Source organism: Palaemon carinicauda, chromosome 21, assembly GCF_036898095.1.
Source record: "Palaemon carinicauda isolate YSFRI2023 chromosome 21, ASM3689809v2, whole genome shotgun sequence".
NCBI classification, from domain to species: Eukaryota; Metazoa; Arthropoda; class Malacostraca; order Decapoda; family Palaemonidae; genus Palaemon; species Palaemon carinicauda.
This window is the reverse complement of record NC_090745.1, coordinates 99063952-99090797: the sequence shown is the minus strand read 5'-3', so window position 1 is coordinate 99090797 and position 26846 is coordinate 99063952. Positions and strand designations below refer to the sequence as shown.

General features: G+C 45.7%; 2 protein-coding genes across 4 annotated transcripts in view; both read left to right on the top strand.

The window, feature by feature from the left end:
• Positions 1-26846, top strand: part of LOC137615345 (inactive phospholipase C-like protein 1) — a 1261629-nt gene that overhangs the window by 787565 nt on the left and 447218 nt on the right. The window lies entirely within an intron of this gene.
• Positions 1-26846, top strand: part of LOC137615344 (uncharacterized) — an 85309-nt gene that overhangs the window by 16121 nt on the left and 42342 nt on the right. Inside the window, exons 2-3 of the mRNA XM_068345145.1 lie at positions 8257-8303; positions 13117-13356. Of these exons, the coding sequence (XP_068201246.1) occupies positions 8295-8303; positions 13117-13356 (249 nt within the window). The 5' untranslated portion in view covers positions 8257-8294. The remainder of the gene's footprint in view (positions 1-8256; positions 8304-13116; positions 13357-26846) is intronic.

Genomic DNA, 26846 nt, shown 5'->3' with positions numbered 1-26846 from the left:
GTGCGCAAAGTGTTGTGAACAGTGTTGCGACCGAGGGTTCGTCTGTTCGTGCCTGTCGTTCACCTAGTACGAGACCTCTTGCAAGCTCCCAAGCCCAGGGGAGAAGTAATGTCGTACGACTTATGGGTTCGAGAGGCCTTGATCAGCGAACAGACGTTCCCTCTATGGTATCAGGCGTGTCTCACCAAGATCGCCCCTACCATAAGACGAGAGAGACCATTTTCTCCTCGTCATCCGAAGGCTTTTCGCATAAGAAACCGTGGAGCAAGGTTTCTAGGCCCCTTAAGCGAAAGTCGGTCCCTTCAGGACAGGTCCAGCGTCCTGGCTGTAGCCATTGGGACAGCTCTGACCCTTTGCAGTCATCGGAAGACTGCTCGCCGCCTAAGCAGCAACGTTACACAGGCTCAGAGAGTCTTGGTGTAGGCAAGGTTGTGCCGTCTCAGACGTTAACCCCGTCTTTTACCGCACCCATTCCCGTTGATCCTTAATGGGTTGTGCTGCAAGACATGCAGATTAAGCTCGCCTCCCTTATGGAAGACTATTCTGCCGATAAGGTTCACGATGATCCTCGCTGCTTAACTCATCGAGATCCTGGCCTTCAGCCACCAAAACGAGCCTTTGCTCGTCCTGTTGACGTTGGCGTAGCTAAGTCACGTCAGTCACGCTTTGTAGAGCCTCACTCGATGCAGTCACGTGTTGACTTTCAGTCGCATATGGACGTTCAGCCTCTTCCTAATGCTCTTGTTGACGTTCAGGACGTTCGCCAACCAGCGGAGTTGACTTGTTTTGACGCTGAGCGTCAACCACCGCAGTCTAGAGTTGTTTTGACTGCTCAGTCTAGGCAGTCAAAACAGTCTCGAGTTGACGTCGAGCGTCCTCCCGCTCCTGTTGTTGTTGACAGTTCACAGGCTGTTAAGCAGTTACATGACGTAGCGTCCTGGACTGCTACTAATGCACCAGTGCGTGTGGACTCTGCGTGTCAAGCATTGCCAACCCCTTTGCTTGTTACTCAGCAGTTGTCGGATGAGGATCCTTCAGATGAGGACGTTGCTGACCCTCATCATGATGATCATCCTTCGGATGTAGACAAACCTAGAACGGTTCCTCCATCAATGGACTTTAAGAAAGTCATGTTAATTTTCAAGGAGCTTTTTCCCGATCACTTCGTCACTGTTGCTCCTCGTTCGCCACCGTCTGAGTTTGCTCTAGGCTTACCTGCTAACATGCCAGCCTTTACAAAGCTAGTGCTCTCTCGCTCTTCCAAGAGAGCTTTATGACTTTTAGGCGACTGGTTGGAAACCAGGAGGAGTTTGGGGAAGACGGCCTTTGCCTTCCCTCCGTCAAAGCTCTCGTCTAGATCGAGCGTCTGGTATGCCACGGGAGAAGTTCTCGGCTTGGGAGTCCCTGCCTCTGCCCAGGGTGACTTCTCAAGCCTTGTAGACTCTCCCCGCCGCCTAGCCATGAGACGCTCGAAGATTAGTTGGTCTTCCTCGGACCTTGACCATCTGCTGAAAGGCGTATACAGAGCCTTTGAAGTTTTCAACTTCCTTGACTGGTCTTTGGGAGCCTTAAGTAGGAAAATCTCATCGGCTGATAGAGATGTCTCCTTACTGATTATGTCCTGTATGGATAAAGCTATCCGCGATGGTTCCAATGAGCTCGCCTCCTCTTTTACGTCGGGAGTCTTAAAGAAGCGAAAGTCCCTTTGCTCTTTTCTTTCGGCAGGAGTTACTCCCTGTCAGAGATCAGAACTGCTCTTTGCTCCCTTATCAAAGTTTTTGTTCCCGCAACAATTGGTTAAGGACATAGCTTCTTCACTCGTGCAGAAGGACACCCATGACTTGGTAGCGTCCTCTGCTCGCAAAGGGACTCCTTCTACATCCTTTTCTACTAGACCCAGGATCGACACTCCGGCGTCCAGATTTATTCCGCCCTTTCGTGGCAGAGCTCCCAGCAGGGGAAGTACTCGTGCCGAGGGAAAGAGAGGAAAGAAGAGAGGAGCCAAGTCCTCACGTGGCAGAGTCTGACTGCCCACAGCCTCAGACAGCAGTAGGAGCCAGATTGAAGAGCTTCTGGCAGGCCTGGGAGAAGAGGGGCGCAGACCAACAGTCTGTTCGGTTGCTCAGAGAGGGGTACAAAATTCCATTTGTACGCAAACCTCCTCTAGCGACTTCCCCCATCGACCTCTCTCCCAGGTACCGAGAGGAGTCAAAGAGACAAGCCCTAAACCTAGAAGTGTCTCTATTGCTAGAGAAGGGAGCGGTGGTGAAAGTCTCGGACCTTCAATCACCGGGGTTTTACAACCGTCTCTTCCTAGTCCCGAAGAAGACAGGAGGTTGGAGACCGGTGCTAGATGTCAGTGCGCTCAACGTCTTTGTTACGAAAACAAAGTTCACCATGGAGACCACGAAATCAGTCTTAGCAGCGGTCAGAAAGGGAGACTGGATGGTCTCTCTCGACCTAAGAGACGCGTACTTCCACATCCCTATACACCCAGATTCCCAACCGTTTCTGAGGTTTGTTTTAAAAAATGTGGTATACCAGTTTCGGGCCCTGTGCTTTGGCCTAAGTCCTGCTCCTCTCGTGTTTACGAGGCTTATGAGGAATGTAGCAAAATTCCTCCATTTATCGGGAATCCGAGCCTCCCTGTACTTGGACGACTGGCTTCTCAGAGCCTCGTCCAGTCATCGCTGTCTGCAGGATATTCATTGGACATTGGATCTGACCAAGGAATTGGGACTTTTGGTCAACCTAGAAAAGTCCCAGCTGATTCCATCCCAAACTATACTGTATTTAGGGATGGAGATTCGCAGTCCAGTTTTTCGGGCTTTTCCGTCTGCCACCCGAATAGAGCAAGCCCTGCTCAAAGTCCAACTGATGTTGAAGAGAGAACGGTGCTCAGTCAGGAATTGGATGAGTCTAGTAGGAACTCTATCATCCCTGGAGCAGTTTGTCTCGCTAGGAAGGCTACACCTTCGACCTCTCCAGTTCCATCTAGCCTTTCACTGGAAGAAGGACAAGACGTTAGAGACGGTCTCAATCCCGGTCTCCGAACCAGTAAAGGCATGCCTGAATTGGTGGAACGACAATATCAGTCTGAGAGAGGGACTTTCCCTAGCAGTTCAGAACCCAAACCACGTACTATTCTCAGACGCGTCGGATTTGGGTTGGGGTGCGACCCTGGACGGTCGGGAATGCTCAGGTCTGTGGACCTCAAGTCAGAGGAGCATGCACATCAACGGCAAGGAGCTTTTGGCAGTCCACTTGGCCTTGATGAAATTCGAGTCTCCTTCGAAACAAAGTGGTAGAGATCAACTCCAACAATACCACAGCCTTGGCGTACATCTCCAAGCAAGGAGGCACCCACTCCCTCACGCTGTACGAGATCGCAAGGGACCTGCTCATTTGGTCAAGAGATCGAGGCATCTCCCTGTTAACGAGGTTTATCCAGGGCGACTTGAACGTCTTAGCAGACTGCCTCAGTCGGAGGGGTCAGGTAATTCCTACGGAATGGACCCTCCACAAGGACGTGTGCAAGAGTCTTTGGGCGACTTGGGGTCAACCCACCATAGACCTCTTTGCAACCTCGATGACCAAGAGACTTCCAATCTATTGCTCTCCAGTCCCAGACCCAGCAGCAATACACATAGACGCATTTCTCCTAGATTGGTCTCATCTGGACTTGTATGCATTCCCACCATTCAAGATTGTCAACAAGGTACTGCAGAAGTTCACCTCTCACGAAGGGACAAGGTTGACGTTGGTTGCTCCCCTCTGGCCCACGAGAGAGTGGTTCACCGAGGTACTTCGATGGCTGGTAGACTTTCCAAGAAGTCTTCCTCTAAGGGTAGATCTGTTACGTCAGCCCCACGTAAAGAATGTACACCAAAACCTCCCCGCTCTTCGTCTGACTGCCTTCAGACTATCGAAAGACTCTCAAGAGCTCGAGGCTTTTCGAAGGAGGCAGCCAGTGCGATTGCAAGAGCGAGGAGAGCTTCTACCATTAGAGTATACCAGTCGAAGTGGGAAGTCTTTCGAGACTGGTGCAAGTCAGCATCTGTGTCCTCGACCAGTACCTCTGTAGCCCAAATCGCTGATTTTCTCTTACATCTGAGAAGGGTTCGCTCCCTTTCAGCTCCCACGATCAAGGGCTACAGGAGCATGTTGGCTTCGGTCTTTCGGCATAGAGGCTTAGATCTTTCCAACAATAAAGATCTCCAAGATCTCCTTAAGTCTTTTGAGACCTCTAAGGAACGTCGTTTGGCAACTCCTGGATGGAACTTAGACGTGGTCCTAAGGTTCCTCATGTCAGACAGGTTTGAGCCATTACATTCAGCCTCCCTGAAGGATCTCACTCTCAAGACACTTTTCCTAGTGTGCTTGGCTTCGGCTAAAAGAGTCAGTGAACTTCATGCCTTCAGTAAGAACATCGGCTTTTCTACAGAAAAAGCCACTTGTTCTCTTCAACTTGGTTTCCTGGCCAAAAATGAACTGCCTTCTCGTCCTTGGCCTAAATCTTTTGATATTCCTTGCTTATCAGAGATCGTAGGCAACGAACTGGAAAGAGTATTATGTCCTGTTAGAGCTCTTAAGTTCTATTTAGCTCGTACTAAGTCATTACGAGGTAAATCTGAGGCATTATGATGCTCAGTTAAGAAACCATCATTGCCTATGTCAAAGAGTGCTTTGTCATATTTTATCAGATTTTTAATACGAGAAGCTCATTCTCACTTGAATGAGAAAGACCGATGTTTGCTTAAGGTTAAGACGCACGAAGTTAGAGCTATAGCAACCTCCGTGGCCTTCAAGCAAAATAGATCTCTGCAAAGTATCATGGACGCGACTTTTTGGAGAAGCAAGTCAGTGTTCGCGTCATTTTACTTAAAAGATGTCCAGACTCTTTACGAGGACTGCTACACACTGGGTCCATTCGTTGCAGCGAGTGCAGTAGTGGGTGAGGGTTCTACCACTACACTTCCCTAATTCCAATATCCTTTTTAATCTGTCTCTTGAAATGTTTTTAATATTGTTTTTTGGGTTGTACGGAAGGCTAAGAAGCCTTTCGCATCCTGGTTGATTTGGCGGGTGGTCAAAGTCATTTCTTGAGAGCGCCCAGATTAGGGGTTTGATGAGGTCCTGTTTGTATGGGTTGCAGCCCTTGATACTTCAGCTCCTGGGAGTCTTTCAGCATCCTAAGAGGAATGCTGGGCTTCGTGAGGAAGACAGACTTACAAGGCAGAGTAATCGTCTAAGTCAACTTCCTTACCAGGTACCTATATATTTGGGTTTTTTTATATTGATAACTGTCAAAAACTCTAAGCATATACACTGTAAACTTAATTACTGTAACTCTGGTCTCTACCCACCGCCTTGGGTGTGAATCAGCTATTATATATTCACCGGCTAAGTTAAATATTTAAAAATGAAATTTTAATTATAAAATAAATTTTTGAATATACTTACCCGGTGAATATATAAATTAAAGGCCCTCCCTTCCTCCCCAATAGAGACGCAGCGGGACGAGAAGAATTGAGGCTTGTTTACATGCATGTGTGGTATCTGGCCGATAGTTGGCGCTGGTGGGCACACCCGCAACCTTCATAGCGATCGCTCGCGAGTTTTTGTGTGTTTTTTCTGTCGAGCCGCTGGAGCAGCAGCTATTATATATTCACCGGGTAAGTATATTCAAAAATTTATTTTATAATTAAAATATCATTTTGAGCAAAGTGAAAAATCTATTTTTGGGTGAGATAGCCATGGCGTCCTGATGCACCCACCCTTTTTGCTGACCCCACCCGAAACTTCTCTATCTGTGGCTATTCCTGCTTAAACATAAGTAAAGGAATAGCGGCCGGTAGAAGTGCGGATAGGAGGTCCACCGGGTACCTAGATCAGCACCCCCTTCTTTCGCCACTCTTCCTCCTCAAAGAGTTAAATCTATTCGGGGTGAAGATTGCTGTGTCGTATCTAAAAAATACGTCCCCTGATATTATGCAATATCCTTAATTTTTATTATGGATACTCGCGCCAGGAATTAGAATCCTGGAGACCTTAGGTTTATTTCTCTGGGAGTATCACTGTAGTAAATATCCCTTAGAAAGGCTACCTAAAGGAACCTTCCATCAGGACGACATGGCTGTCTCACCCAAAAATAGATTTTTCAATTTGCTCAAAATCCGTTCTACTGTATATCCAACGATAATGGGGGACCCCCAGTGGAAACTGGGTTTTGGGTGGGGAAAACATACTGGGGAAATGGTATACAGTATAATGGTAAAACAAGCCTTTTCTTCTCTATACATTACCTTCTTGGATGTATAATAAATAAAATACTGTAATATTGAGGTGCTCAAACTAACATTATCAATGTTAGCGTAACATGCTAACATTAGCAGTGTTTTTCATTTATTTTTTGTCATTGAACTGGTTGGTTTTAGTCGCTCTCGTTCGTTCGTACATAGCAGGAAACTCCTCCCCCCTGCACATAGACTCCTCCTCTAACAATAGGATTTCTTCTTCGATACCCGCTAAATTTAACTATTCGACTTCACCCGCTTTATTCAAGTATATGACTTGATCCAGTACTATGCCATTCCTTTTATGTAATACCCTCGTATACATATTACGTTTGACCCGAGTATTACTCGTTTTATGATCCGAAACCTTATAAAATCACCTTGTTTTATATTCCCATTAAATATTATTTTTCATACACTCTATTCTATCTTTATATATTACTTTTATACATTTTGTTATTACCTTGTCACTCCTCGATTTCAAATAAATACTTGCTCTGGACAAGTTTCCCATTCTAGTTCATTCATGTTTACTCTCTAGACTCCATTGTTTTTCCGTTAACCAGACAGTCTCCAGAGGTGACGGATCCTACACAAGTCTCAACTAGGTAATGGACGATCAAGATCATCCGTTACTGTACCCAGGATAAGGTATGAATCTTTACCTAAAGAAAACGGCAACAGTCTGCCCGGGTCCCTCCTTTTGTCAGCACTGGGAGAGGCTAGAGGAGGATCACCGAAACATCATCTCGACATGACGACTCACAGTGTCAGGGGTATAACTATGCCCCTGGTCCTTATTAGCAGATTACTCTGTGACGCAGGTTTTACGAGAAAGGATGTGAATGCTCCAGGTGACTTTCACAAGCTTTCTCCTGCAAGACGTGACCCACAGGAACTCGATACGATCTCTATCGGTCCGGTGGTGGCTGTACAACAGCTGGTTGTATACCTCAAGCTCCTTGTTGGACAAATAGCAGAAGGTTGAGGGCACTGTTACGCGGTTTTAGTCTGCGTGAATGAAAAGATTTGACTGGCTCTTATTCTTTTCTTCATCCTACCCTCTTGTGGGGAAAGCAGTATCCTGGGTTCTCTGCATAAGCTGACCTCAACCCACTGTAGGTAAACCATGCTCCCTTGTGTACCTAGTATTAAGCTAATACTGTTGCGTCCCCATACCCTGGAGAGGTAGTATTGGGAAGTCTTGGTTACATCAGGTTTTTCTTACATAGACTTGGAATAACTTTACCTAGACAGTCACACTTCTAAACGTCTCAACACACAGTTTGCGTAGGCTGCGGACCTTGCGTAGCAAGGTTTAGCGAGGGCAGGTACTCTTATTTTTGAGTACTATCATACCCAGATAAGGAGTCCCCGGGCAAAGCCAAAAGCCACTTTGGCAGGGACGTCCACCCTTCCTAATGGGTGAGTCACCCCTAATAAATAGCGTGGTTTGTATTCCAGTTACGGAACAAGTGACAAATTCGTAGATAATTTGTATTTTTCCTAACTATACAAACCTTAGCTATTTATACAAACTTGCCCGCCATCCCTATCCCCTTTGAAGTCCTACCTCCAAGCAAAGTGACTAAATCACAGGTGTGTGAACGGGAGTGGTAGCAAGCTACCCCCCCTACCCCTGCTAACTAGCGGTGTGGATAGTTAACCCTCGCTAAAATTTTAATGGCTCGTCATTTCAGCTCCGCCGAAAGTATAACCCCTAATAAATAGCTAAGGTTTGTATAGTTAGGAAAAATACAAATTATCTACGAATTTGTCATTTTTTTCACAAAATTAATAGAAAAATGCAGTGCTGTATGTTATTCAATCTTGACACAGGATTTTGTTTTGTTATCCTTATGTTTTTCCAATAAAATTATTCATAAATTTAGAAATATTAATTAACCATTCTTCTTTTAAGAAGATAATTTGTAACAATTCGTATTTTTTTCTCTTATAGCTCCATGGGATGCTGTGAAGTAACTTGAAATAAGAAAAATGAAGCCAGTAAGTAGATGTTAAATTTTGTGCTGAAAGAATACACTACTTAAGTATGCAGTGTAATCTTATTAATGGTGCATTGAAGTTGATGGTGTGAGTTACAATGGAAATGTTTTTGTGAGATAGGGCTTTGGTCTCATAGTGTGCTCATACAGAGTACTGTACAGTATAAATAATTTTCTTGCAACTACATTACTCTTTTTCTAACTTGTTTTTAATGTTGATGGCTAGACCAATTCCAGATGAGATGTTTTGTACTTCCAACACTAGGGGAACTTAAATTAAGGGCATGGTGGCAATCACTATGTAATTACACCAGGAGTATGACTCCTATAGAATTAATTCTTCCTACACAAATACAAACCATCGTCCTTTATCTAGGAGAATAGATAATAGCAAAGCTGGAACATGATAGTTAAAATTATAACAAGTTGTAAACAACTGATAGCAGGTAGGCATCCTCCCCCACCTGCTCACTGACAAATTGCTCAAATTTCTAATGACAGTGAGTGTACAACCTCTCACTGGCTGGAACAATTTTGGAAAAATTTACTAATATCGTTTTCTCTTTCCATTGTGCTTACTTTGAGTGTTTGGGTTTATTGAAGATGCTGCCTGTTAAGCAGAAATGTCTGAGAGTGTAACCCAAGACCTGCGGCACTTTCATGACTATTGCAGAGGTGGATCCTCATCGACTGTGTCTGACTATTGCAGAGGTGGATCCTCATCGACTGTGTCCTCAATGCCAAGGGCATGCATGTACATAACTGTCACCTTATAATGAATGTCGGGAGTAGCCATCCTCCCAGTGAAAAGGTACGGCAGGAGGAGGAATAGAAAGATCAAGAGGGATTCTTCGCCTTTGAGGTCATCCTCAAAGTTGAAAGCCGGGCGGCCTCTTCCAACCCCGGTACTCTTTTTTTCTTTGGCTTCCTCCGAGGACCAATTGAGAAAGAGTGGTGGCCTTTTAACTTGAGGGCGAGCCCTAGGGCAAGGGGTTCCATCTATCCATCTATTTCCCCTAGAAAAACAGCAGGATCTCACCTTCATTGTTTAAGAGGTCTGATGCTCTTTGGTTGCTGTGGCCCTCCTTGGAGGAGAGACTACAGCAACACTTTGCTTTTAGATATCCTCTAGAGGTAATCCTTCATTCGGTGTATGTCCAGGGGTTCCTTGTTGATGCGCTGTTGTCTGCAGAGGATGATCTTGGTTCTGCCTCATCGGAACCTCAGTTCCGTTTTTCCAAGGATTGGAAGTCTTCGTTGCGAGTGGATTACCCTCGCCCTAAAAGGTTTAAAGGCCGCTCATGAATTGGCAGAGGCAAGGGACGATGACATTCCCTTAGCCCTAAAAAAGTTTGTTCAACAGACTCCGTTCGAGATGGAGACTGCAGCCACGTCAAACAAGCGATCAGTCTTTTTCACCTTATGCTAATCCTAGGCCTAAAAAGACGCATACTTCTAGGTCCTGATCCTCCAGGAAGTACAGTACTGTATCTACCAGTAGTGGTAGCCGGCAGAGTATTTCAGTTCAGGGTGCTTTTCTTCGGCCTTTCAGCAGCTCCATGTCTTTACAAGTGTCTTTACTCAGGTTTCAGTTAGGTTACACATCACTTGCATTTATCTCCTTCGTTACCTAGACAATGGGCTGATTCTGGCAGACTCAGAGGAAACCCTTCTCCTCCACCGAGACAAAATCTTCTTATTTTGTCACGAGCTAGGAATCATGGTGAATTGAAAGAAGTCTGCGCTATTGCCCAGGCAAAGACTAACATACCTAGGAATGGGTATAGACACGGTTCTCAGGAATATTTATCCGTCTCAAGACAGAATAACACGATTAAGTGAGGTAGCCCTCCCCTTCTTTCGCCAACCCCAACTGTCGGCACATCAGTGACAGAAATTTCTTGGACACCTGACATCCTTGGAGTGCCTAGTACCTGGCGTTTGTTTTCACCTTCAGTCGCTTCAAGAGGAGTTTAAAGGGTAGTGGTCCCAGCATCTCGACCATCCTCTCTCACTATTGCTAAGAGGGGAAGAGGCCATAAGAGACCTGCAATGGTGGTTGAAAGAGTCAAACCTCCGGAAAGATTGCCTACTCTTGACTCCTCCCCCGGAATTCCTGTTATTCACGGATGTGTCCAAGGAAGCTTGGGGAGCTCATCTCCATTGTCATATGGTGTCAGGGCTCTGGTCAGAGCAGGAGTACCAAAACAATGTAAAGTTTTAGTGCTGAAAGCGGCCTTCTTAGCTCACCAGCACTTTTGCCCTCTTCCAGCAGGTCACTCGGTGGTGTTCATGAGTGACAACACCACTGTGGTAGCTTACATAAACAAACAAGAAGGTACCATGTCACTGTAACTATGCTAACTTGCAGTAGACTCTCGAGTGGGTGGAACTCGACTTGATTTCCCCGACAGCTCGCTTCATTTCAGGCGGAAAGAATGTAGTGGTGGACAAATTGAGCAGGAGAATGCAAATGGTTGGCTCAGAATGGTCTTTAAGTCCTCGGATACCAACAGAGATCCTGACTTTGGGGGTCACGAACAGTAGACCTGTTTACCACCTCTCTGAACCACAATCTCGCCATCTACTGCTCTCCAGTTCTAGATCCAAAGTTGGCGTTCAAGGACGCATTATAACACCTAAGGGATGGCCTTGAAGTCTATGGTTTTCCACCATTCTGCCAATAAGGAGTGTCTTAAATCAGGTTTGAGCGACGCCCTATCTCAACACGATTCTCGTGGCCTCAAAGTAACCTTAAGTACTGTAGAATGGTAACCAGACTTTTAACTTCTGGTTGAGACTGAGGGAATTACCTTTTCTTCCCAACCTGTTGTGCCTGCCTCCTGCCCAGATATTTCAGTGTTGTGGAATCGCTTTGGCTTCACGCATGGAGGTTATCCAGCATCTCCTCTTAGAGAGAGACTTTTTGAGTGAAGCTCTGCAAGAGATGTCTGGATAACTAAAGAATTTTAACAGCAGTCTATCAAGTCAAGCGGGCCGTCTTCTGCTGTTGGTTTCGTGGAAGGGGTGTGTCTCCTCTTGGTGCCACTATTCCATGAATGCTGCCTTTTTCTTTACCTTCACAAGGAGAAGCTCTGCTCCATTTCAACTGTAAATGGATATTGCTTAGCTTAAGGCACATCTTTAAAATAAAGTGAGTAGATATTTCTTCTTCGTAGGAGATCTTTATGCTCATTTGAAGCTTTGAGCAGACCTACCCTCCAGTTAATGAAACCTCCATCCTGGAAAGCCGTCAAGGTTTTACGTTCCCTGAAGGGGGCACCTTACAAACCATTGAGGCTACCCTCGGGTAGGGATATCTCCCTTGAAATTATTTTCCTGCTTGCATTAGCCTCGGATAAACGAGACAGGGAACTTCATGGTCTCTCTTTCGACATCACGCATTCAAGAGAATGGAGGCAGGTCACGCTTTCCTTTGTCCCTGAGTTTGTAGACAAAACCCAGAATCCATGGATACCCAATTCCAGGTTTTTATCCTTTCAGATTACTAGCCTAACCTTAGAGAGTGTGAGAGCTCTGAGGTGCTATCTCAAGTGTACGTATTCTACTAGATCTTGCTTACAACATCTTTTTGTAAGTACAGGGAGGACAAAAAAAAGATAACCGAGAACTCAATTTTGTTCTTGCTAGGAGAAGTCATTACAGACTCTCCATCTTCCGCTTCTTCCTCAGAAAGAACACATGATATCAGAAGTGTGAGTGATTCCTTGCCATTCAATAATAATCTCTCTGTGATGCGGGTTCTTCAAGTTGGTGTATGGGAACATAAAATGACGTTCCCTGCCCATTATCTGAGGTATGTGACCCACAGGTCCCTAGATATTTTCTCTTTGGGACCTGTCATAGCTGTACAGCATGTGGTATAGCGACCTCGGCTCTTTTTGCAGGACCATTTACTTTGGATCGAGGGCAGAAGTTACATGCAAGGCTGGGATCAAAGTAAAGAATGACTGTCCTTTTCTTTTCCCTTTCAATCTTCTCCTCTCTTGAGGCACAGCTTTGGAAAACCTTGCCCGCGCGACTCGATCGAGTGAATAAGTACTGTAAGACCCACTAAACATGTGGTTGTTCTGTACTTTTACAGAAGAGTCTTTTTCCTCACAACCCTTTTGAGGTGGGGTATGATGTAACCAGGCAAACTTATAATCATATGTGTTCAATATGATGTGATTCTAGTAAACCCATCACATATTTTTGCCAGATTTATGACAAGGATTTTTGGCTTAGAACAACCCTTGAAGCCAGGGCTGTGAACCTTCTGGTACAGTATTACTAAACCACTTGGACACATGATGGTAGGATCCATAACTCTTTCAGCATCATAGATGCACAAGTTTTGATTATCCCGGGTTAAGTTTTCCAGCCAGTTGGAAAAGGGAATCCCTCCTGCCTAAGGATGAGTCTCCTATGTAAAGGACGGTGGTTTTTGTTTGTATGGGAACAAATGACAAATTTTTAAAAAGTTATTTGTATTTTTCATTAATACATGGTACAAACCTGAGTCTTTTACTCCTACTGTATTTTCTGGCCAGTACCAACTCCCTAGCAGCTAGAAAGTCCCAGCTGCTATTGAAGTGGTTTGTCAGTGAGTCAGCTGGGGTGCTGTTGACTCCCTGCTACCGGCAGGCAACTACTGGCCGGTTGTTGGCACCTTGTTATCATTTTTAACTGCTATATTCCAGCTTCACTGTTATCATTCTCCTATGCAAAGAACTCAGGTTTATATAGTTAGAAAAAATACAAATTAATTAAAAAAAAAATTGTCATTTTAATAAAAAGATTGTGATTTCCAGATTCTTCCCAAGACGGCAATAAGTGGAAATGGATTGTCACAAGTATGCAGTGTTCTAGCCACTCCAGGAACAACAATAATTTTAGCTCCACCAATAGTGCGAGGGGGTTTTGAACACTCCCAAAGTATTACATTGCCATCTTCCAGTATTGCTGTCCAGAGTATACCACAGCCAGCTCCTGTCATTCTGCCTTTGGCAACTACAAAGCTTACTGCTTGCCCTACTGTGATACCTAAAACTGTGAGTAGTTTTCTGTCAATATACTTTTCTATTTTACATTGAGGTTGTAGATTATTATAGTATTTTAACAAGATTGCTAGCTATAGATTATTGATTTGTTCCTGAACATATACAAACCATTGTCCATTGATAGGAGTGTGACTTCAGTTCAAGCTGGAACAGTCAGTGAATCGTTAACTAGGTAGTTATAACTTGGCAGTCAGAGAGACTAGCACTTTTGACTTCGTCTGTGAGTGCAGGTCTACTGTTACTGTCCCTCTCAATTTATTTTTGGCTATTGGTCATTTTCTGTTTTCAGAGTGTAAATGAAGAACAGCAAGGAGATGCGTTTGTACCTGGGAAAAGCCACCAAAAAATGTGGCAAATTTATGTTGAAACTTGCCATTGATCCCCATCTACTTTGTGCTTTGCAGGGGCCATGACTTTGCAGCCATCCTAATGTGACGAGGGAAAGTAGTGTATAGTAGCTGTGTCTTCCATGGTGGGAAGAGTTTGCCTAGAAGAAAAGGCTTGCTGGCTAAGCAGGACTCTTTGAAATTGGCTTTGACTATGTTAAAACTGATGCTGTGGAGACTATAGCTTATTCTTTTCTTCCCATGAATTTGACTCGTTGTGTTTCTTTGGGCTCCTCTCAGGTTGGGTCCTTGCGTGGAATTTGTAGGGAGGTGTGGAAACCTCAGTAATACTCTTCTTTTTTTTCTAAGTTGTTTCACCTTAGATCATTTCCAACTTTACGTCACTCATCCTTAAATATTAAATACAAAATTTAACTCCTGTATATGCAACCTGACTTTGGTCTCATTGCACAATAACGATGAAAAGTTGCTAAAAACACTAGACAAAATTGCTTTATAAAATTGGGAAATATGTACATTAGATATGAAAATATTACAGTAGTATACATTCACAGAAAATATTAGAAATGTATAGAAAATAACACTACGGATGATGACTCCATTTCGATAATACAGGATAGGTATGTGCATGTCTCCTGATTGAAGTACTGTTAGCTTTGTTACTTTGCAAAGTTGAGCAATTAATTTATGAATGGTTTTTAACAATATGAAAATTTACTCCTCAATCTTTAACTATTAAAGATAAATTAAAATTTTTCAATATTAAACTTACCCGATACTGTAATCATGTAGCTGTCAACTCCGTTGCCCGACAGAATTCTATGGAGGGATACGCCAGCTATCACAATACTAGAAGGGGGTGTACTTACCAGCGCCACCTGTGGCCAGGTACTATAGTACTTCTTGTTGACACCTCCTCAATTTTTCCTCTGTCGTGCTTCCGGCAAGACGTTCTGGGATACGCTTATGATCTTCGAGTATTTTCACGGCTTTTGGTGAAGTATTCTCTCAGATTTCGGCTGTCGCTTTACTGGAAAACTTCTATATTAGCTTAGATAGCTATTATTTAGTCCTGATATAACGGTTAACGATCTTTTGCTTGATTTTGAAACCCCACTTGGCTAACTCTTTTGATTCAAGATGTCTGACATTTCACAAGCCCCCACCCATAGACGATGTAGGTCTTGTAATAGGCGTATTCCGAAGGCCTCGGTAGATCCTCACACCGCTTGTTCTGACTGTAGGGAAAGGCCCTGTCAGTTAGAAGATCGATGTGAGGAATGCGCCGGACTTTCGGAACTTGATTTTGTCCGTCTTCTTAAGTATTCAACCAAGTTAGAGAGAGAGAGAGTTAGGAGGAGTTCTTCTCACTCTTCACTTTTTTCCTCACCTCATGATCCCCTACCTTTTCCTACCCCTGTAGTGGCTACCCCCGAACCTACTATTTGCCCTCAGCCTGATATGTCTGTTGTTTTGCGTGCCATTCAGGCCTTAGGCGATAAAGTAGAGTCAGTGGTTAATGATCATAAGTCTCTTATGGCCGAAGTCAAGGAACTTAAGGTCAAGAGTGCAGTGGGTGGAATTAGTGCCAGTGCTGTGACGAGTGCTAGTGTCAGTGCAGTGCCAAGTGCTAGTGTCAGTGTCAGTGTGGTGCGTGAGGATACTTCTGTGCGTGCCAGTCGTCCTCCCAGTCCGGGACCTCTTGCAAGCTCCCAAGCCCAGGGGAGAAGCAATGTCGAAGGGCAAAAGGGTTCGGCAGGCCTTGATCGGCGCACAGAAGTATCCTCGGTGGTTGCGGGCGTGTCTTCCAGAGACCGTCACTCCCACCTGCAGACGATTGAGCCCGTCTTTTACTCGTCTGCTGAGCAATTGTCAGGGAAGAAACGCTGGACTCAGGTCTCAAGACCACTCAAACGCAGAGTCCAGACCTCAAGAACTCAACCGGGCTGCAGTCATTGGATCAGCTCTGACTCGCCGCAGTCATCAGTTGAATGCACTCCGCCTAAGAGGAGTAAGGTTCTGCCACAACAGATCTCTGCTGTTAAGGCTTTACCTCAGCAGACCTTAGTGTCTGCCGACCCCAAGTTGACTCTACTGCAGTCCATGCAGTCACAACTTGCGGTCCTGATGCGTGAGTGTCAGGCTGAGCAGGTTACGCCTCCTCCTGCGATCGCTCCGCCTGACCGCAGTACTGCCTGCCAGGCGTACGATGTTGAGGCTCCTCAGGATACCTTACCACGTTCTGAGTTTACTGTTTCCAGTGGTGTGCAGCTCCCTCCGCCTTCCTTAAGGCAACCTCAGCAATGGGAACAGGAAGCTTATACCTTACTTCCTCCGCTTCCACTTGCAGTTCCACCAGTGAGGCAACACTCTCTTGAGGTACAACAACCTCTCCCATCCATGAGTCAGTCTCCTCAGCTCTCGCTGCAGCGAGCTCAACCCTCCTCAAGGCAAGCACAACACCTTAGCCTTGCGCCTCAGGAGCCTCAACTCGCGAGACAATTACTGTGTTCTGCGCAGCCACTACCTCATCGCTCACAGCTCACACCTCAGGAACCTCAACTTGTTCCTCAGGAACTTGCTACTGCGCATCCGCCAACCACTCAGCAAGCGCAACCCTCGAGTTCAGACACTCATGCTAGGAGTCAGCCTCCTCCACCCATGCGCCTACCTTCTGCTACTTCTTTTGTTCAGCCTTTGCAGTCTGAGCCTCAGGTGTTCCCTCAACAGACTCTTGAAGAGGAAACCACTAATGTTGTTGTTCCAGCTCGTGCTGATTCTGCTGTTCAGCATACCTTACCGATCTCTTCGCTACACTCTGGTGAAGAGGCGTCTGATGATGAGGCGGCACACCTGGATCCCTCATCAGACGTGGATGAATCCAAGTCTTCTCCACCTTCTATTGACTTTCGTAAGGTCTTGGCTCTGTTTAGGGAGGTATACCCAGACCACTTTGTCTCTGCTATCCCCCGCTCTCCGCCATCTGAGTTTTCGCTGGGCATGCAGCCAGCTAAGTCTACTTATACTAAGCTAGTCCTAGCAAGGTCCTCTAAGAGAGCATTAAGGATCTTAGGGGAATGGTTGCAGACTAAGCATCCCCTTGGAAAGAGTTCGTTCATGTTTCCTCCGACTAAGCTCACTTCTAAAGCGGGCGTTTGGTATGCCACAGGAGAGGAACCAGGCTTGGGAGTACCTGCCTCTGCCCAGGCTGACTTCTCAAGTCTGGTAGACTCCCCTCGTAGAACAGCAATGAGGCGCTCTAAGGTTTGCTGGACCTTCTCAGACCTTGATCACTTCCTGAAGGGTGTTTTTAGAGCATTTGAGATGTTCAACTTCCTAGACTGGTGCCTGGGGGCCCTCAGCAAGAAGACCTCCCCTGCGGACAAGGATTCTGCCATGCTATTAATGTCCTGCATGGATAAGGCCATTAGAGATGGATCTGGCGAGCTTGCTTCGATGTTTGTGTCAGGGGTTCTTAAGAAAAGGGAACAGCTATGTACCTTCCTTTCCTCCAGCATCACACCTTGTCAAAGGTCTCAACTCCTTTTCGCTCCGCTCTCGAAGTTCCTCTTCCCCGAAGAGCTTGTTAAGGACTTGTCCGCTGCCCTGATACAAAAGGACACACATGATCTTGTGGCCTCATCGGCGCGTAAGACTAAGGTTGCTACCTCAGTCCCCAGGACTTATCGCACCCCAGTGGCTGATACTCCTGCTACGAGGTTCATACCGCCCTTTCGTGGTAGAGCCCCCAGCCGAGGAAGCTCCTGTCCAGACTCTTCCAGGAGCAAGTCTAGGAAAAGTTCCAAGGCTTCTAAAGGAAAAAACTGACTCTCCGCATCTCCAGACAGCAGTAGGAGCCAGACTCAAGATCTTCTGGCAAGCCTGGGAAAAGAGAGGTGCAGACGCCCAGTCTGTCAGTTGGCTGAGGGAGGGTTACAGGATACCATTCTTCCGCAAACCCCCTCTGACCACATCTCCCATCAACCTCTCTCCCAACTACAAAGAAGAGGACAAGAGGCTAGTGTTGCACCAGGAGGTGTCGCTCCTTGTACAGAAGAAGGCAGTGGTTATAGTCCGGGACCATCAATCCCCGGGCTTCTACAACCGTCTCTTTCTGGTGGCCAAGAAGACAGGAGGTTGGAGACCGGTGCTGGACGTCAGCGCGCTCAATGCGTATGTCACCAAGCAGACGTTCACGATGGAGACGACGAAGTCGGTCCTAGCAGCGGTCAGGCAGGAGGACTGGATGGTCTCGTTGGACCTGAAAGATGCCTACTTTCACGTTCCTATTCATCCAGACTCCCAACCTTTCCTGAGATTCGTTTTTGGAAAGGTTGTCTACCAATTCCAAGCCCTGTGTTTTGGCCTAAGCACAGCTCCTATGGTGTTCACGCATCTGATGAGGAATATAGCAAAATTCCTCCACTTATCGGAGATCAGAGCCTCCCTTTACTTAGACGACTGGCTGTTGAGAGCCTCCACGAGTCGTCGCTGTCTGGAGAGTCTCAACTGGACTTTGGACTTAATCAGAGAACTGGGTCTGTTAGTCAACATAGAAAAGTCTCAGCTCATTCCCTCCCAATCCATTGTGTACCTGGGAATGGAGATTCGGAGTCAGGATTTTCGGGCTTTTCCATCGGCCCCAAGGATAAGCCAAGCCCTAGATTGCATCATGAGCATGCTGAAGAGGAGCAGTTGCTCGGTGAGACAGTGGATGAGTCTCACAGGGACCCTTTCATCGCTGGCTCTGTTCGTCGAGCTAGGGAGACTCCACCTCCGCCCTCTTCAATTCCATCTTGCAGCTCATTGGGACAAGGGTTTGACTCTCGAAGCAGTCTCTATCCCAGTCACCAAAGAGATGAAGACCACTCTCTTGTGGTGGAAGACCAATCTCCTTCTCAGGGAGGGCCTATCGTTGGCTATTCAGACCCGCAATCTTCATCTCTTCTCAGATGCATCGGACTCGGGCTGGGGTGCGACCTTGAACGGAAGGGAATGCTCGGGAACGTGGAACGAGGAACAGGGAACGCTCCACATCAACTGCAAGGAGCTACTAGCAGTTCATTTAGCCCTGCTGAACTTCAAGTCCCTCCTGCTAGGCAAGGTGGTGGAGGTGAACTCAGACAACACCACAGCCTTGGCTTACATCTCCAAGCAAGGAGGGACCCATTCGAGGAGCCTATACGAGATCGCAGGGGACCTCCTCATTTGGTCAAGAAGTCAAAACCTCACTTTAGTCACGAGGTTCATTCAGGGGAACATGAACGTCTCAGCAGATCGCCTAAGCAGAAGGAATCAGGTCATTCCCACGGAATGGACCCTCCACAAGAGTGTGTGCAACAGACTTTGGACCTTGTGGGGTCAACCTACCATAGATCTGTTTGCCACCTCCATGACCAAGAGACTTCCGCTGTACTGTTCCCCAGTTCCAGACCCTGCAGCAGTTCATGTGGATGCTTTTCTGCTGAACTGGTCCCATCTCGACCTTTACGCATTTCCACCGTTCAAGATAATAAACAAAGTCCTTCAGAAGTTTATCTCGCACGAAGGGACACGGCTGACGCTGGTTGCTCCCCTTTGGCCTGCAAGAGAATGGTTCACAGAGGTACTTCAATGGCTAGTCGACGTCCCCAGGACTCTACCTCTAAGAGTGGACCTTCTACGTCAACCTCACGTAGACAGGTTGCACCCAAACCTCCACGCTCTTCGGCTGACTGCCTTCAGACTGTCGAAAGATTCGCTAGAGCTAGAGGCTTTTCGAAGGAGGCAGCCAGCGCGATTGCCAGAGCAAGAAGGGTTTCCACTCGTAGAGTCTACCAATCTAAGTGGGAAGTCTTCCGGAGCTGGTGTAGAGCCAATGCAGTATCCTCTACCAATACCTCTGTGACCCAAATAGCTGACTTCCTTTTACATCTTAGGAATGAGAGATCCCTTTCAGCCCCTACGATTAAAGGGTACAGGAGTATGTTGGCTTCAGTTCTCCGCCACAGAGGTTTGGACCTTTCTTCCAACAAGGACCTTCAAGACATCCTTAAGTCTTTTGAGACTTCTAAAGAGCGTCGTCTATCCACTCCAGGCTGGAACCTAGACGTAGTCTTAAGGTTCCTTATGTCACCTAGGTTCGAACCTCTCCAGTCAGCTTCCTTCAAGGACCTTACCCTCAAGACTCTTTTTCTCGTCTGCCTTGCAACAGCTAAGAGAGTCAGTGAGGTTCATGCCTTCAGCAAGAACATTGGTTTCACGACCGAATCTGCAACATGTTCTTTTCAGCTCGGATTCTTAGCTAAGAACGAACTTCCTTCACGTCCTTGGCCTAGATCGTTTGAAATACCTAGCCTCTCCAACATGGTAGGTAACGAACTAGAGAGAGTTCTTTGCCCTGTCAGAGCTCTCAAGTATTATCTTAATAGGTCTAAACCTATTCGAGGACAGTCAGAAGCCTTATGGTGTGCCATCAAGAAACCTTCGAGGCCCATGTCCAAGAACGGGGTTTCGTATTATATAAGGCTTCTGATTAGAGAAGCCCATTCTCACTTAAAGGAGGAAGACCTTGCATTGCTGAAGGTAAGGACCCACGAAGTAAGAGCCGTAGCTACTTCGATGGCCTTTAATAAAAACCGTTCTCTGCAGAGCATAATGGATGCAACCTATTGGAGGAGCAAGTCAGTGTTTGCATCATCTTATCTTAAAGATGTCCAGTCTCTTTACGAGAACTGCTACACCCTGGGACCATTCGTAGCAGCGAGTGCAGTAGTAGGTGAGGGCTCAGCCACTACATTCCCTTAATCCCATAACCTTTTTTAACCTTTCTCTTGAATGCTTTTATTGTTGTTTTTATGGTTGTTACGGTAGGCTAAGAAGCCTTCCGCATCCTTTTGATTTGGCGGGTGGTCAATTCATTCTTGAGAAGCGCCTGGGTTAGAGGTTGTGTAGAGGTCCTTTAGTAGGGGTTGCAGCCCTATATACTTTAGCACCTTTGAGTTGATTCAGCCTCCAAGAGGAACGCTGCGCTCAGTAAGGAAGACGAACTTAAAAAAGAGGCAGAGTAACGGTTCAATTCGACTTCCTTACCAGGTACTTATTATTTCATTGTTATTTGAGATAACTGTTATATGAAATATGGGATACTTAGCTATCCTTTAATCTTGTACACTGGTTTTCACCCACCCCCCTGGGTGTGAATCAGCTACATGATTATCGGGTAAGTTTAATATTGAAAAATGTTATTTTTATTAGTAAAATAAATTTTTGAATATACTTACCCGATAATCATGATTTAATTGACCCTCCCTTCCTCCCCATAGAGAACCAGTGGACCGAGGAAAAATTGAGGAGGTGTCAACAAGAAGTACTATAGTACCTGGCCACAGGTGGCGCTGGTAAGTACACCCCCTTCTAGTATTGTGATAGCTGGCGTATCCCTCCATAGAATTCTGTCGGGCAACGGAGTTGACAGCTACATGATTATCGGGTAAGTATATTCAAAAATTTATTTTACTAATAAAAATAACATTTTGATGTGATTCTGAAAAGGCTCCATTGTTCAAAACTTATACTGTACCATCAAGGTGAAGAGAGACGTATTTTACGTTGAAATGGAGTGTTTATTATTCCTTTGGATTGAAAAACAAACATATGAAAGGATTCCTATCCTATCAGCCAAATTCTTATCCAAGAGAAGGCCAAGTCTTCACTGTATTTTAGGATCTACACAAAAAGTATCTAGATGAAAATTGCACTTCATTTGCTACAAGTCATGAATAACTTGATAGATTCAAGAAACATATTAGCTTGCAGAGCATTGAATTTCAGGGAGAAGGCATGACTTTTAGGACTAATTGCATACCTAATTTTTAAATATTTAACTTAGCCGGTGAATATATAATAGCTGCAACTCTTCGGCTCGACAGAAAACACACTAAAAAAAACTCGCGAGCGATCGCTATGAAGGTTGCGGGTGTGCCCACCAGCGCCAACTGTCAGCCAGATACCACTCTTGTATGTAAACAAAACCTTCAATTCTTCTCTGTCGACGTTGACGACAAGACGTATCAATACTCGCTGTAGAACCTGGAGTTTTCTCAACATATTTGGTGAAGTACTTCATTTTGGTTTGAGCTTCTGCAGTGCAGGTGTTTTATCTTCATCTTAAATCTTGAACTCGTTTTTGGATAGATTTAATTTTTGATGACAAGAAAGAGAGTATGGACTTTCTTTGACTTTTAAATGGCCGACCCTTCCCTTAGACGGAAGTGTGATTTAGGCTTTTAGCAATTATCTTATCACGTTATAAATTAATTATAGATTTTGCTCTATATATTTTATATCTCAACCGCCTTTATTAGGCATCTTCGATTAGCTTTCCATTTATAATAAACATCAAAATAAATTTTAATGATTTGTTTATATGCGACCTTTCCTAAGAGTAGGCGGTCCTAACTTGGATACCGAAGTTAAACAACGTTGAGCCCTTTTCAATCGTAAAGAACTTTTACAGAGCTAATGATTTAAAACTTATTAAATGAAATATTTTTAGTAAATATTTTATGATAGTTTTTTTTTTTTCTTTGAATAGTCTTCGTACTGTTTCAAAGATGAACTAACGTTTAGTTTATTTATACTACGCAGTTTGCGCTCTATCGTTACGATAGAGAGAGTATCACGGTTTCACTTTGCAGAAAGAGTAAATCGATTCTGACGTTTTGTTCTTTTTTCTTTCAAAGCTTAAATGTTTTAAAGACTATTTTAAAGGAACTTTTAATTGAAAAACCTTTCAGTTTTTTCCTTTGGTCAAATAACCTGTTTATTGACGAAAGGTAAGTGGGCTCTTCTCTTCGGTGCGAAATCAAGAGAGAGAGAGAGAGAGATAGAGACGGAGAGAGAGAGAGGAGAGAGAACGTTCCGATCTTTATCTCGTCCCAAGCGAGTAACGTTGTTCTCGAGTTACTCTCGTCCCTAGTCTCTGTACGGGGAGAAAGGATAAAACGTTTTTAGTTTTTATTCTCGTCCCAAGGCACTTACGGTGAGAGATTGAAAACGTAGTTTTGAATGAACTAGTGTTTAGTCTCTTCCCCAGCCACTGATTTTTTTTTTTTATCTTGAAATATGTTTACTGTTTTTTGCTGGTATTAATGTTCTATACATTATACGACTGATTTCGCAATTATAACCTTTTGATAGAGGGTAGAATTGCGTACTTCAGGTAGAAATCAGTTTTATTCATACCTAATGTGAATTGTTAAAATCGATTTCAGTGAATTAAGTGCAAAACAGAAAATCTTAGTGATAAAGTGATATTGCGCAAAGTGTTATCAGTGTTGCGACCGAGGGTTCGTCTGTTCGTGCCTGTCGTTCGCCTAGTCCGGGACCTCTTGCAAGCTCCCAAGCCCAGGGGAGAAGTAATGTCGTACGACTTATGGGTTCGAGAGGCCTTGATCAGCGAACAGACGTTCCCTCTATGGTATCAGGTGTATCTTACCAAGATCACCCCTACCATAAGGCGAGAGAGACGTTTTTCTCCTCGTCATCCGAAGGCTTTTCGCATAAGAAACCGTGGAACAAGGTTTCGAGGCCCTTTAAGCGAAAGTCAGTCCTTTCAGGACAGGTCCAGCGTCCTGGTTTTAACCATTAGGACAGCTCTGACCCTATGCAGTCATCGGTAGACTGCTCGCCGCCTAAACAAAAGCGTAACACAGACTCCGAGAGTTTTTTTTGTAGGCAAGGTTTTGCAGTCACAGACGTTACCCTCGTCTCTTACCGCAACCATTCCCGTTGATCCTGAATGGGTTGTACGGCAAGACATGCAGAATAAGCTTGCCTCCCTTATGGAAGACTATTCTGCCGATAAGTCCGTTGAGCCTAGCCGTTTATCTCATCGAGATCCTGGCCTTCAGCCACCCTAACGTTCCTTTGTGCGTCCTGTTGACGTTGGCGTAGCCAAGTCACGTCAGTCAGGTTGTTTAGAACCACACTCGATGCGGTCTCGTGTGGATTTTCAGCCACATTTGGACGTTAGGCCACTTGCTGATGCTCCTGTTGACGTTCAGGACGTTCGCCAACAATCGGAGTTGACTTGTTTTGACGATGAGCGTCAACCTCCGCATTCTAGAGTTGTTTTGACTGCTCAGACTAGGCGGTCAAAGCAGTTCTCGAGTGGACGCTGTGCGTCCTCACGCACCTGTTGTTGTTGACAGTTCACAGACTGTCAAGCAGTTACATGACGTTGCGTCCTGGTCCGCTACTAATGCACCAGTGTGTGTGCTCAGACTAGGCGGTCAAAGCAGTCTCGAGTGGACGCTGTGCGTCCTCACGCTCCTGTTGTTGTTGACAGTTCACAGACTGTCAAGCAGTTACATGACGTTGCGTCCTGGTCCGCTACTAATGCACCAGTGTGTGTGGACTCTGCTTGTTAAGCATTGCCACCACGGTAGGTCTCTCCCTTGCTTTAGACTCAGCTATTGTCGGACAAGGTTCCTTCAGATGAGGAAGTTGCTGTTCCCCCTCCTACTGATATTCCCTTGAGGACTCTGTCAGACGGAGAGGAGCCTAAAGCTGCTTAGCCCCCTATGGACTTTAAATAAATCATGCTGATTTTTAAGGACCTTTGTCCGGATTTTTTTGTAACTGCTGCTCCTCGTTCGCCTAAACGTCAGAGCTTACACTAGGCCTAGCTACTTCAAAGCCGTTGTTTTATAAGCTAGTGCTCTCTCGCTCTTCTAAGAGAGCTTTACGTTTGCTAGGCGACTGGTTTATCACCAGGAGGAGTTTGGGGGAGACAGCCTTTGCTTTTCCTACTTTTAAGCTAGCTTATAGAGCGAAAGTCTGATATGACACGAGAGAAGTTCTCGGCTTGGGAGTTCCTGCCTCTGCCCAGATAGACTTCTCAAACCTTATAGGCTCTCTCCAGCGCTCAATGTGTTCATTGTCAAGACAAACTTCACGATGAAGTCTACCAGGCTGTCTTGACAGCATTTATGGAAGGCGACTGGATGGTCTCTCTCGACCTTCAGGAGGCATACTTCCACATTCCTATACACCCGGATTCCCAACTGTTTCTGAGGTTTGTTTACAGGAATGTGGGGTACCAGTTTCGAGCCCTGTGCTTTGGCCTTAGTCCTGCGTCTCTCGTGTTTACGAGGCTCATGAGGAATGTGGCAAAATCCCTCCATCTATCGGGGATCCAAGCCTCCCTGTACTTGGACGACTGGCTTCTCAGAGCATCGTCCAGTCTTCGCTGTCTGCAGGATCTACATTGGACGCTGAGTCTGGCCAGGGAGTTGGGACTTTTGGTCAACCTAAAAGTCCCAACTGATCCCATCCCAGATTATTCTATATTTGGGGATGGAGATTCGCAGTCAAGCCCTGCTCGAAGTCCAACTAATGCTGAAAAGAAAACGTTTATTCAGTCAGGAGTTGGAACAGTCTCGTAGGGACTCTCTCATCCCTGGAGCAGTTTGTCTCACTAGGGAGACTACCCCTTCTGCCTCTTCGGTTCCATCTAGCCTCTCACTGGAACTAGGACAAGACATTAGAGACGGTATCATTCCCAGTCTCCGAACCAGTAAAGGCATGCCTGAAATGGTGGGACAGCAATATCAGTCTGAGAGAGGGACTATCCCTAGCAGTCAAGAACCCAAACCACGTGTTGTCCTCAGACGCGTCGGGTTTGGGTTGGGGTGCGACCCTGGACGGTCGGGAATGCTCGGGTCTGTGGACTTCAGTCAGAAGAGCATGCACATCAACGGCAAGGAGCTATTAGTAGTCCACTTGGCCTTGATGATATTAGAAAGCTTCTTCGAAACTAAGTGGTAGAGGTCAACTCAGACAACACCACAACTTTGGCGTACATCTCCAAGCAAGGAGGCACACACTCCTTCACGCTGCTCGAGATCGCAAGGGACCTTCTCTTATGGTCAAGAATTCGAGGCATCTCCCTGTTGACGAGATTCATCCAGGGGGACTTGAACGTCTTGGCAGACTGTCTCAGTCGGAGGGGTCAGGTGATACCCACGGAATGGACCCTCCACAAGGACGTGGGCAAGAGTCTTTGGGCTACTTGGGGTCAACCACCATAGACCTCTTTGCCTCCTCGTTGACCAAAAGGTTACCAATCTCCAGTCCTAGATACAGAAGCAATCTACATAGATGCGTTTCTACTGGATTGGTCTTTTATGGACTTATATGCATTCCCACCATTCAAGATAGTCAACAAGGTACTGCAGAAGTTCGCCTCTCACGAAGGGACAAGGTTGACGTTGGTTGCTACCCTCTGGCCCGCGAGAGAGTGGTTCACCGAGGTACTTCAATGGCTGGTAGACTTTCCAAGAAGTCTTCCTCTAAGGGTAGATCTGTTACGTCAGCCCCACGTAAAGAATGTCCATCAAAGCCTCCCCGCTCTTCGTCTGACTTCCTTCAGACTATCGAAAGACTCTCAAGAGCTAGAGGCTTTTCGAAGGAGGCAGTCAGTGCGATTGCAAGAGCTAGGAGAGCTTCTACCATTAGAGTATACCAGTCGAAGTGGGAAGTCTTTCGAGACTGGTGCAAGTCAGCATCTGTGTCCTTGTCCAGTACCTCTGTAGCCCAAATCGCAGATTTTCTTTTACATCTGAGAAAGGTTCGCTCCCTTTCAGCTCCCACGATTAAGGGCTACAGGAGCATGTTGGCTTCGGTCTTTCGACATAGAGGCTTAGATCTTTCCAACAATAAAGATCTCCAAGATCTCCTTAAGTCTTTCGAGACCTTTAAGGAACGTCGTTTGGCAACTCCTGGATGGAACTTAGACGTGGTCCTAAGGTTCCTCATGTCAGACAGGTTTGAGCCATTACATTCAGCCTCCCTGAAGGATCTCACCCTCAGGACACTTTTCCTAGTGTGCTTGGCTTCGGCTAAAAGGGTTAGTTAACTTCATGCCTTCAGTAAGTACATCGGCTTTTCTACAGAAAAAAGCCACTTGTTCACTTCAACTTGGTTTCCTGGCCAAAAATGAACTGCCTTCTCGTCCTTGGCTTAAATCTTTTGATATTCCTTGCTTATCAGAGATCGTAGGCAACGAACTGGAAAGAGTATTATGTCCTGTTAGAGCTCTTAAGTTCGATTTAGCCCGTACTAAGTCATTACGAGGTAAATCTGAGGCAT